The 12,129-nt window shown below is 42.1% G+C and overlaps 1 protein-coding gene across 1 annotated transcript; it reads left to right on the top strand.

Moving 5' to 3' along the window:
• The first annotated feature begins 4,565 nt into the window (after positions 1-4,565).
• Positions 4,566-12,129, top strand: LOC118422788 (cytochrome P450 4F4-like). Its single transcript, XM_035830544.1, has 13 exons — positions 4,566-4,663; positions 5,394-5,614; positions 6,084-6,234; positions 6,861-6,902; positions 7,096-7,223; positions 7,616-7,737; positions 8,126-8,242; positions 8,945-9,086; positions 9,489-9,679; positions 9,939-10,072; positions 10,480-10,544; positions 10,923-11,005; positions 11,353-12,129. The coding sequence occupies exons 2-13, from the start codon at positions 5,396-5,398 to the stop codon at positions 11,552-11,554; spliced, it is 1,596 nt and encodes a 531-aa protein (XP_035686437.1). The 5' UTR covers positions 4,566-4,663; positions 5,394-5,395; the 3' UTR covers positions 11,555-12,129.

Raw genomic sequence — 12,129 nt, 5'->3', positions numbered from 1 at the left:
GAGGAGCGGGTGTAGTACCGTTGACGGCCGCTGGGCGGTCCGGAGACAGGAACGGGATGGCGATCAGCGGGATGATGAAGGCTCCGATGGGATACCCAGAATGCATCGCGTGCATAGGTGCGGACGCCTTCGCTCCCCAAAGCCTCACACAGACAACAGAGCCAGCTGGAAGTGAGGAAAGATAGTGGCATTTTAAAGACACAAACAATTTTTGAAGGGGGCTTGCATGCCACATTTTCGCACGGCATTGGATAGCTATTGTTACTTACGATGATCTGTAAGGAAAGCTTTACTTTTGAGTCCCATAATTCGTAGCGAGATGGCCACATTTTGTGAAAATGACAAAGAAACAAACAAACAATGTCATCCTCAATTATTTTAATGCAAAGCAGTTCCTACTGAATTCAGCGTAAAGCATGGACACCCGCGAACCCCTCACATCCCACCGCACCCAAAACCTGGCTGTATCATCAGTGAAGAAGTGGTCACGTCACTTGTACATGCAACTTTTGACTGTATATCAATAGCTAGGTGGTCCTTATGCAGTGATGGCTTCTAGTATAGTACAGGCTTGACCCTAATATATATCGATGCCCTGTACCGGCGTCAGTGAACCCATGTCCCCACCCCGCCACGTGCTGCAGGAAGCCCAGGCCCCACAGTGTGCTGGTGAAGGGTGTCCCGGCCGTGCCCAGACCCGCCATGAAGAAGGCGAACCCCAGGATGACGTAGGCGTACTTGGGCAGGAAGTCAAGGAAGATACCTGGACGTGGTGGCAAGGTGGACATGTGATTAGTGCTGTTAACTTCAATCTACTTTCGTTCTAGTGAAAGGCCGTTAACACCCATTTCCTTTCTCAACTAAGGTAAACGTGTTAGCTTCGGGTAGAGACGTCCCCTCGGTACCTAGCTTCTTTTTGGGATGTCCTCTTGGACGGGACGTTGAGTCGTAGTCCCTAAGTGTTTGACGAGAGTCACACTTCGAGTACGATAAGAATAATCTTAATCTAACCACAATTATCGAAAAAGAGCAATCGTCCTTACTGGTGTGAGTAGATCAAAACTTTACGTCTTAAAAGGTGATATCGATATCCACCTGTTATTTCAATACTACCACAAATGTGGTAAATCTCAATAAATGAATAAACTGGTTATTCCCCAAGAAGAGGTTGATGGGGAAAATCGTGACCTTTCTCTTACATGCCGTTCTTTTTTGTCAGTTATCTCCACGTAAAAAAGACGGCATATCAGAGAAAGGCCACGATTTTCCCCATTAAACTCTGCTTAAGGTGTACTCTCACTGCACCTGCGTCAAGCTTGCGTCACTGCTTGGTTTGAAAGGTACTCGAATTTTAGAGATTTAGAACGAATTTTCTTACTTTTTGTGTATTTTGTAGTCTTCGAAGCCATACTTTAACGTATTACGCAGTATCTAGATTATAAAAAGGTTGAGAAAATAACAAACATGTGACGCAAGGAACGAACCCCGCAGTGACGCAAGCTTGACGCAAGTGCAGTGAGAGTGCACCTGTAGAGTCAATAGAGGGTATAAACTGGTACCTCCGGCAACGGTGGCCAGGAAGTACCCCACGGTGTGAGACACGAGAACTCGCGAGATTTCCTCGTAGTCGACGCCGAGGCGGTCCTTCAGGTCGATCATGGTGGGTCCCACGATGCGCACGTACAGACCCTGGGAGGAAAGGCATGTTTTCTGTAATCTTGTATCATCATTTAGCCAGGCAACGTCGACAAATCATAAGTCCCCATTTCATACTAGATATGACGCCGTAACACATAGAATTCCGGCGACCCGGGTATCAAATGAATTTCTAGGTATCAAAAAGTTTTGAAAAAAACGGACACAATCAGAATGAGCGGTACATAGGAAATTGACCTATCAGAATTGCTTAGAAAATTAGATTTATCTCATAATAATGATGATTTTGTACTGCTCATGTACTGAGTCAATTCATTACATTATTGCCACGAGAAGATTGATCTAACTATACTGATGCAAAGCGACCAAACAGACTCGGATCCTTACATTTAACATGCATTGGCATAATACTGGCAGTAAGACTTATACCGGCCGACCAAAAATAATGGAATTTAAAGAGATCTACACATGCAACAATAGTTATTTCTGAGGTGTGCACACTTCAGACATCTAGGTGTCCAATACATCATTTACAAAGCATCGATAACAATGCATTCGAAGACAACAGGGCCAAAAGTTTTCAGTATCTTTTTCGGGACAGGCAGCTCGTCGTGGGACGAACACACTGTCACATTCATTGCCAGATTTGTAGATCATAACTACACATGTTCACGGCACAAGACGAACATGAATCAACAACAATCTTGAATTTCTGTTGGTGACCTACAACTCATGTAAGAGTGTGAAGAACCGTTGCATAATAGCCCGGAACTACGACTGAATGGGCAAAATTGAACGTACGCAGCCGTTTTCCCGCCATTTTTATATCTACGCTAGCAGTGAAGTGTTACGTCATAGCGGTTGTGACGGACAGAAGTTAAATGAAAATTCTTGACAGTGTACGTCCGTTTTCTCACGACATTTTGTTTTATGCATTTACTAACTGAAAGGGAAGGAACATCAGAGGATGTGTAAAGGTACAATTGTGCCATGTTTCTTCCGGCCGGTATTTTTACCCCCTCCCAACCACGCGCCCGTTCGCCGTGTAATTGCGCGGTGTGTTACAATTACAATATTGCGCTTTTAGCAGGACAAGAGTGGCAGAAAAGTTACACAGAAGAAGTGGCAAGGGCAACCTATAACAGCAACATGTAACTGGAGAAAATGATGCTTTGACAATTTGTCAAGTCAGTATGGCTAGAGAAATCGTCGTAAACGTACCGGTATTATGATAATAGATGTTAGCTGTTCAAGCCAATCGTGACCATAACAGTCGGCTTGTTTCAACTTTTGACAAGCCTTCCTGCTTAATATGTTGTTGATTAAGCGTATATTTGGATGCCATTAACGTTATTTTTATTTTGAGTGTTATCTAACTCTTTGATGATGCATAAAAGGTCCTAAGATCTGACCTCTGTGGCTAGTTCTGTACGCAGGAAAGCCACTCACCATACAGAACCAGGCGAAGAACAGCGCAGTGGTGCGGATGACTCGGTAGTCCCTCACATACTCGGGGAGTTTCCTGACGTGCCTGACCAGAGACGACACCGTCGGCACACCCCTGGATTCCGCGGGACTGTCCCCACCCCTTGCTCGGTCGTCCGCTGACGTTCTGGTGGGCGTGGCTTTCATGCTGTGTATAACAAACGTCGGCTTGTCATGATCAGTTTTCTCTTCTTTTCTACATACGATCAAGGAGGTTGAATAAGGTCCTTATTTTAACCTCCTCGATACGACTCGTACTGTCAACGCCAGTCTGGGTACTAAGAAATTGCTAAAACCATCTTTCAATCATTTGATGCGTTGATGTTCTCCATCAAATGAAGAAACACACAAGTTATCGCGAAATGAAAAAGGCTTAGGGGTTAATCTTGATGTTTCGACACCTTTATGGGATAAATACTAACCTTGAAGACACAGTTATTACATGTAGGAGGAGGGGCAGGTATTACTTGGCGCGGCCCCCATACCGTGCTGACAAATTGTAGTGCAAACGTCTGATAATTAACCTTAAAGTTTGTTTCTCTTCGTATGCAAATAAACCAAGTTTTGGTATAAAAGTGTTGACCTTTCTGATTGAGAACGTTATTTCAGAAGACGATTTGCCAGGTTGATCTCAAGTTTTATCGAAAGAAAGCAGTTTGAGGAGTTAGGTGGATGGCGCATCTTCATGTTTTATCATCTATTGTGTGTATGGCATACATATATGCAAGCTAGCCAAGTGACACGGAGACTTAGTTTAGGGGGAGGGGCAGTACAGTGCTCAAGTCTAATGCAGTGCAACGTGCATTAAAGGGGGCCCATGGAATACCTTTACACTTGGAGCACTACGCCGGAATTTTACATGACAGCAGACGTAATCATTAAAATCTGCTTACTCACCTGGTTTCTGAAATTAAGGATTTTGCAAAAAGCTCTCAGATCTCAGGTCATGTTTTTTATACACGAGCCGGAACGTACGACGCGTCCGCAATAATACGTCGTTGACGGTTAGCAAACATGAACGTGGTTAATAATTACCGTTATGAAAAGTTTGCCAGACCTTGTGCGTCACTGGGAAAACAGTTGGGGTCTAAGAGAATGCTAAAGGCACGGGTTTCATTGTAATTGTTTAATTCACAAGATACCAGACAACCCACATCTTACATTATAGGACCACACACACGCGCGTGCGCACGCGCACGCACACGCACACACACACACATACACGCACACACGCGCGCGCGTCACTTCTACGTACTTCAATTGGCATATTGACCTTCTATGCAATAACTAAAGGAATCTGGAGCAAAGTTGGATGAAACTTACACCCAATGTCTAAGAGGAATAGCTAAATCTAGCTTACATCCAATATCTAAATGAATCTGGATCACTTACACCAAACTTCGAACGCCGAATTTTCGACCCCCCTACGGAACACTGTGCCCGTCCAAGCGTGACCTATGACGTGCCGTCTGCAGTAACAGAGTCGGGCTGACTTTAACAGATCGCGCCAGGAGCAAGACCGGTAGGTCAGAATTTTGTAATACAGAGGTGTGCTGACAGGTGAGCTGAGACATCCTCATCTATAATCGTACCTTATCGCAGTTGACAGACCTTAGACCGGCCGATATCTTGATCAGATCACAAGGTGTTATGATTTTAAGCTTTGACTTTGAGCAGTCGACGGCTCGTCAGTAGTGAAAATTTCAATGCCTATGCGTCATTTGAAGACTTATATGTAGCGTCATTTGTTTGGTTTTGAAGTGTACTTCAATACGCTGTGTTATGGCTTTTATATCTCAATGAAACGTTACAATAAGAATACCGACGCGATGAAAGATGGCGGGCTGACCTAGAGAGAACTTTGACCAGCAGATTAGGTGCAATGTCCGCTAGGTCATTCAACCCTGTGTAGAGAAGGCATTTCTTTATTACCAAATAGTGCAAAATGCAAGTCAGTGCGTTTACCAAAATATCTGGACGACATTGCAAAGGGAAACATACTAGCGCTATATTGCTATTATTCAGTGATTTGATAGACTATATACTAGTATATGAAATCTTTCACCTGTTTCGTGCATCATTAAACTTCAGTTATGGAACGTTTCAGATGTTAAAGCAACACTCTCACTTTCCTCTGTTTCTTGGATCTTCTCACTTCATGTATTGATGGGACACGCACCTTCCTGGGGTGCTCCAGCACTACCTGTCTTTAACTTTCACTTTCTACAATTTCTTGAACCTCTTCACTGCAGGTATGGATGGTCCACAAACATCCCAGGTGTTCCAACACCTGTCTGCCTACCTGTCACCTGCCGGCACCTGGTTTCACCTGGTGGGGTTCACCTGTCTCGCTGTTCTTGTTGTTCACCTGTTGGCGAGACTGGTCCAGTTCGTTTCCTGGCAAGTAAAGATGAGGGACACCCTGAAGCAGTTCACAGCGCCGCCCAAACATTGGCTGTTTGGCCATTTGAAGGTAACAGTTACTGGTTTCATTACCGTTGCAACATTTATAGTAAGGAGAATGTACAGTTCTACCCTGAACAGATAAGGAGACCTACCTATTGAACTTTCTGGCAAAGGAACCCGACGTTACCATCCCAGTAAAACAACATTAGCATCGAAGAACAGCAGCATATTAAGTAATTTTGATTTTACATCAAGCTTGTCTTGACTTTGTCTTACTTTTATTTCCTATTGATTGACACAGACAATGCTTGCATGTCATGGGTTGCAAGATTACATCATTTCAGCCAACATACGAAATTTGTGTTTACAAACGTGTATGCATGCAATCAAACACATCAAACGCATTTCAATGTTGGTGGAAACGTAACCAGTAATCACCATTTTTTGCAGTCCACAGAACTCATGTATTTTATCTGCACTTATCTACGTGCGCAGATGGTATTCCGAGCCCTGATAATGCCGTGATTTTGTTTTAGGCCTTGCCCAATAATGAGGAAGGTTTCCAGACCAGGTTGGAATGGATGAAGACATACAGTGCCTACTTCTGGCCTTTCTGGGTGGGTCCATTTCTAGTGGCCAACCAGTGCACCCACCCAGAGACTATCAGGACTATACTAGGCACAGCAGGTACGATATCTATGATGATCGTCCTTTCGATCTTCCAGGTCACGTCACCTATGTCTGCTATCATGGAAATATGTGCAAGCACGTCTAACACTAAATATCTGTCTGGAACAACAGACTATAAACTGGATAATGTGAGTATCTCCAAAACATAACGTCTCTAGCACTCCTGTATAATCTTACACGTAACTCGTGTTGGAGATTTTTGTTTTTCGGTTGTTTTTCGAAGTGTGAGATAATTATATACAATCCGGCAGATTAATGATGATGGAGGTTAATGATGCTCACTTCATATAATTTTTATGATAAATCTTTTCTTCGTTGTTATCTGTTACATATCAGCAGTTTTATTACATGATTGACTGAAATCAAGTTTCCAAAGTCATTCAATCCGCTGCGTTAAGTTATGTTACCTCAGTGCTGTTGTCTAGCACCAGACCTATATATAGGCCATACAATCTACCTGTATCTTGGAGTGTTTTTGTGCATTTTCACATACTGTAAAATCAGATTTAGACTTTCATTTTTTCTGCGTCTTTCAAGACTGTCAAGTCGCCTGCGTATAGCTAGATGCTCTGTTATAATTGTAGGTATACTGAAATATTATGCTGATCTTCCGTTTTTTTCAGAGCCAAAAGGCATGACATATAGGTTCTTTGAACCATGGCTTGGTAAGTTCAATGGCTACATGCTTCCATTGTGTTTTTGAGATTTGACTTCAATCATGGTTTTGTCATGGGAATAATTACTAGTGAAGGACCTAGAATGAACACAACATGATTTGTGCTTTTGCCATGCCTTTTTAAATGACTTTTCATAAGGAAAATGTGATTGGTATGAAATTGTGGACTGGTATTTCTACAGGGGATGGCCTGCTCACCAGCAAAGGCAGTAAGTGGCACAGGAACCGCCGACTGCTGACTCCCGCCTTCCACTTCGAGATCCTCAAGCCCTACGTCACACTGTTCTCACAGTCCACAAACGTGCTGATTGTAAGTAACGAATTACAGAATGTCACCCATCATTTAATTCAAGTGGTGGTATCTACAGTTATCTTTGTAAGCATCAATTCTACTTAAATTATCTTTTACTGTATTCCTAATGTTACAACAATGCAAAATGTTATATCTGAGATTCTTAGCAATGACGGTAAGTAAAAACATTATCTACTTTGATTATGTGACTATTATAGGTCATGGTAGGAAAGTCCTGTTTTAATGTTCAATTTGAATGTTGAACTTCTGATACTTTCTGAAACTTCAAGCAAAACGGACACATGTATATTACACAATCTTTAAGGTCCTTTCATTTCAGATAGTGCTACATTGTAATATTTCAGGATCAATTTAAGTCTTTTTTCTTAGCAATCATTTGTGTCCAACAGGACAAGTGGAGCAGAGTTGCTGCGGGCTCCTCCGTGGAACTGTTTGATCACGTGAGCCTGCTGACGTTGGACAGCATGCTGAAGTGCAGCCTTGGTTACCGTAGTGACTGTCAAACTGACGGGTCGGTAGTATTTTCTGTCAAATAGCCATTCATGCATGCTGTACAAAAAATCACTGTAGTTATAACGGTTAACGTTAGTTGTTAGTAAAATTAACTAGACTTCTCTGGATTAAATTTGTTTGAGCCAAAATTTAACAGTGCACATCCTTCCTTAATCCTTGTTTGTATGTTTGTATGACTTGAATGTATGTTTTCGTGATGTCCAATATGTGCAACGTTATCAATTAATTTAAAATTGGAAGACCAGCCTTATAGACTAAAGAGTATCATAAAGTGATAAAAATAGATTAAGGAACTGATGTGTGGTGTGTTCACGAGGAATGCGCCCAAAGTATGTCTCTTCTGCAAACCCAGGACCTGGCTTAACGTTTCTAATTGTCCTCTACAGACAGTCAGCTCCTTACATCAGAGCTGTGTTTGAACTGTCCCGCCTCATCGTAGAGCGTGTGCGATTCTTTCCGTACCACTTTGACTTCATCTACTATCTGACTTCCAGTGGACGGAGGTGAGTACCCTCAGGTAACTTAGGAAACAAGCAAAACTTTAAGATAAACATTTGACATAATTTGGATTAAAGGACAAAATTCATTTTACTGCAAATTATTGAAAGATTACTAGGGATTGTAGTCCACCTTTTTTGTAATATATGTTATAATTTGGTTCTCGAACAAGTTCGAGGTGAGGTTTTCCTGAAATAGCGCCAAAAGGCAGAGCTAGGTACTCTCTTTTATCTTAACCAAGTAAAAAAAAAATATAGTTAATCACAAAGTTCTTAATTTTAATGCACAACCATGAAATTTATTAATAGCCAACGTTTCCATGACCATCTGTCATCTTCGTCAAAGCTATATACTGACTGGTTTACAGTGCGCTGGAGCTAGGTGTTACAGGTTCACTCACAGTGCACTGGAGCTAGGTGTTACACTCAGGTTCACAGTGCACTGGAGCTAGGTGTTACACTCAGGTTCACAGTGCACTGGAGCTAGGTGTTACAGGTTCACTCACAGTGCACTGGAGCTAGGTGTTACAGGTTCACTCACAGTGCACTGGAGCTAGGTGTTACAGGTTCACAGGGCACTGGAGCTGGGTGATGCAGTCCCAAACGCAAAGTAGGTCTGGTAGGGGTTTGAACCCGAAACTTATATTTTAAGCCAACAATCCAGAAAAAGACTACCTTGCTTCCCTTTGACGCTTGTTTCCCTGCCAGGTTCCGCCAACAGTGCGACATCGTGCATGGAGTCTCTGAACACCTCATCCGGCAGCGGAAGAAGGCTCTTCAAGATGGAGACACTAAGGAGGAAAAAAGCAAGAAATATCTGGATTTTCTTGACATCCTTCTGCAAGCCAAGGTTAACAATGGTTGTCCTTTGATGCAACATAAAAAAGTTAAATTGATTATAATCTGATTTTTACAGGTGGCACGTAGAAAAATTGTTAATCTAACTATTTATCTGCCAGGTGACATGCACTAACATGCCGCTTTGAAAAAAAAGATCTCCGAGATCTCTAGTGCAGCACCCGATTTGGTATTCACAATTTAGATAATGCGTAATACTGGGGAACGTTGCATTAGAGATGTATTGAGATGCATTTGGTCAGGGTTTATGATATATGTGACCTGTCGGAAGTGAGTTAGTGAATGTTATTTTATGAATGTTCACAATTAATTTCACCATCATTGCAAATTAGGGTGGGTCAATAGACAACATACATTGTATATAATACTAGTCATTGTTGGTACATTTTGGCAGGATGAGGATGGCACAGGCCTGACGGACGCGGAGATCCGAGACGAGGTGGACACGTTCCTGTTCGAGGGTCACGACACCACGGCCAGCGGGATCTCCTGGGCCCTGTACCACCTGGCCAAACACCCGGAGTACCAGGACAGGTGCAGGAGGGAGGCGGAAGGGCTGCTGCAGGGACGCACGGAGATGACGTGGTGAGAATATTTTCTCCTTAGTAAATTACCATTTACCACTATGTGTATTAAATAGAGACTTACTTTGCTCACAAAAATGCATATCTAAGATACATCTTTAAGTTGATAATATTTAAATTTATACATATAGATGATAAAGTAAACCAGCTTTCACAACTGACTGTGCAAATTCTAAGGATCATTCTCACCAAGACAGTTATTTTCCTGTATTTTTTTTTAGAACTAACGTCTAAGATACAGATTTTATACCTGTCTCTAGGGAGGACATGAGTAAACTCCCCTTCATCACCATGTGCATCAAGGAAAGCCTGAGGATCAGACCCCCAGTCCCAAGTGTTTCTCGACGTCTCACCAAGACGCTGACTTTCCCAGACGGGAAATACATGCCTGAAGGTATAAATAAATACAACAAGAAGTTAACCCTTAGCTTGACATGATATTGCTTATTGGTGTTATTATCTGTGAGAACCTCAAGGAGAGAAATGCATCACCAACCTTTCTTATAGAGTGTATGTAGCGTTATATAGTACGTGCCTAAGTAATGATTGTCATGTATGTTTCTAAGCCCTTCTCGAACACTCATCAAAGTCATGATACTACCGAAGTAGTTGATGTACATGATTAGGTTTTTGCATTATCTATGAATGTTTTCTGTCAGTTATGTGGATCTTTCTGTTGCTGCCTGTAATTTATTTGATCAACAGCCTTTAGTGTATCTGTCAGTGATTTCATAGTTTTCTTTCAACATCCTCTTTATATCTTCCATTTCAATGTCATTTTTATTATATCTTTAAACTTAGGATCACTTGTAAGTGCAAGGATCATGTCCACACATCACAACCACCTGATCTGGCCAGACCCCGAGGTAAGCTGCATCACACGGTGATAAAAGATTAAGGAGCTACATGAAAATGACAGTTAGAAACCTCAATTCAGTAGAAAAATGACATGTCGCTCACTTTAAGGGGTATACACATATATATATAGTTATAGAAACTAACCCTATTTCATCATGGCTTAATGGCGGAGTGGTTATGCCAGTCAGAATAAATTTCTACATGAAAGAAAGAATTTCAAACAAGAAATTTCTACAAGAAAGCTCTAGACTGTATACACAACCAACTTGTTTTGTACATGTCATTTTGTTAGACGGTCTGTCATCTTTCTCACCTAGCCATACTGATCATGAATGGTTCTACTTCGTAATACGGCTAAGTGTAACTATAGTATTTACATTTTTCAGGTCTATGATCCCCTGCGCTTCTCTCCAGAAAGATCCAAAGACAGACACCACCACGCTTTTGTCCCCTTCTCTGCAGGACCGAGGTAATGCAAGTGGATTTTAGTATCTTTGTGTTGTGTTGTGTTTCACGAGTTTAAGCATGATGTAATCAGCTTCACCCAGCTGTAAGAAAATGGTCAGTATCTACTTTGGCATTATAACGATCTCCTCACTGTTGTTCCATTGTCATACCACTTTGGGGGAGGGACTGTTGCATTTCAGACCACAGCCAACCACATAAGGTTCCAGACAAGGTTACAGACTTCACTTTTCCTAAGCGGTCTTCCCCGAGTAACTTGTGCATGTGGTATATTATCAAGATGTCTAACCTCTATCAATTATTCAGTAAGGGCAGCTAAGCTATGTGATTTTTTTTTTGTTTCCAACCTAGAAACTGCATTGGCCAGAATTTCGCCATGAACGAGATGAAAGTGGCGGTGGCGTTGATCCTCCAGCGTTTCCGCCTGGAGCTGGACGAGACCAAACCTTCGCCGTTCTTCCTGCAGCAGCTCATTCTGCGGGCAAAGGATGGGATCTGGGTCAAACTTACACCCAATAACTTAAAAGATCTGGATCAAACTAACACCCAATAACTGAATGGACTGGGTCAAACTAACACCCAATAACTGAAGGGATCTGGGTCAAACTTACACCCAATAACTGACGGGATCTGGAGCAAACTTACACCCAATAACTGACGGGATCTGGAGCAAACTTACACCCAATAACTGACGGGACTGGGTCAAACTTACACCTAATAATTGACGGGATCTAGATCAAACCTACACATGATAACTGACGGGATCTGGGTCAAACTTACACCTAATGACTGACGGGATCTAGATCAAACTTACACCTAATGACTGACGGGATCTAGATCAAACTTACACCTAATGACTGACGGGATCTAGATCAAACTTACACCTAATGACTGACGGGATCTAGATCAAACTTACACCCAATAACTGACGGGATCAGGATCAAACACACCCAATAACTGACGGGATCAGGATCAAACACACCCAATAAATGAAGCTTGAGAAATTCTTGCATAAGCCTTAGAGACATAAAAACGAACAAAAAAAGGTGAATCTTTTGCTTTATTTGGCATGTTGATTTTACTTTGATGGACGGCGTCTTAAACGTTGATCTATTCTAGATACATTTC

Source organism: Branchiostoma floridae, chromosome 9 (genome assembly GCF_000003815.2).
Source record: "Branchiostoma floridae strain S238N-H82 chromosome 9, Bfl_VNyyK, whole genome shotgun sequence".
Lineage (NCBI taxonomy): Eukaryota > Metazoa > Chordata > Leptocardii > Amphioxiformes > Branchiostomatidae > Branchiostoma > Branchiostoma floridae.
Note: the sequence above shows the minus strand (reverse complement) of the source record. Positions and strands in the feature narration are given on the sequence as shown.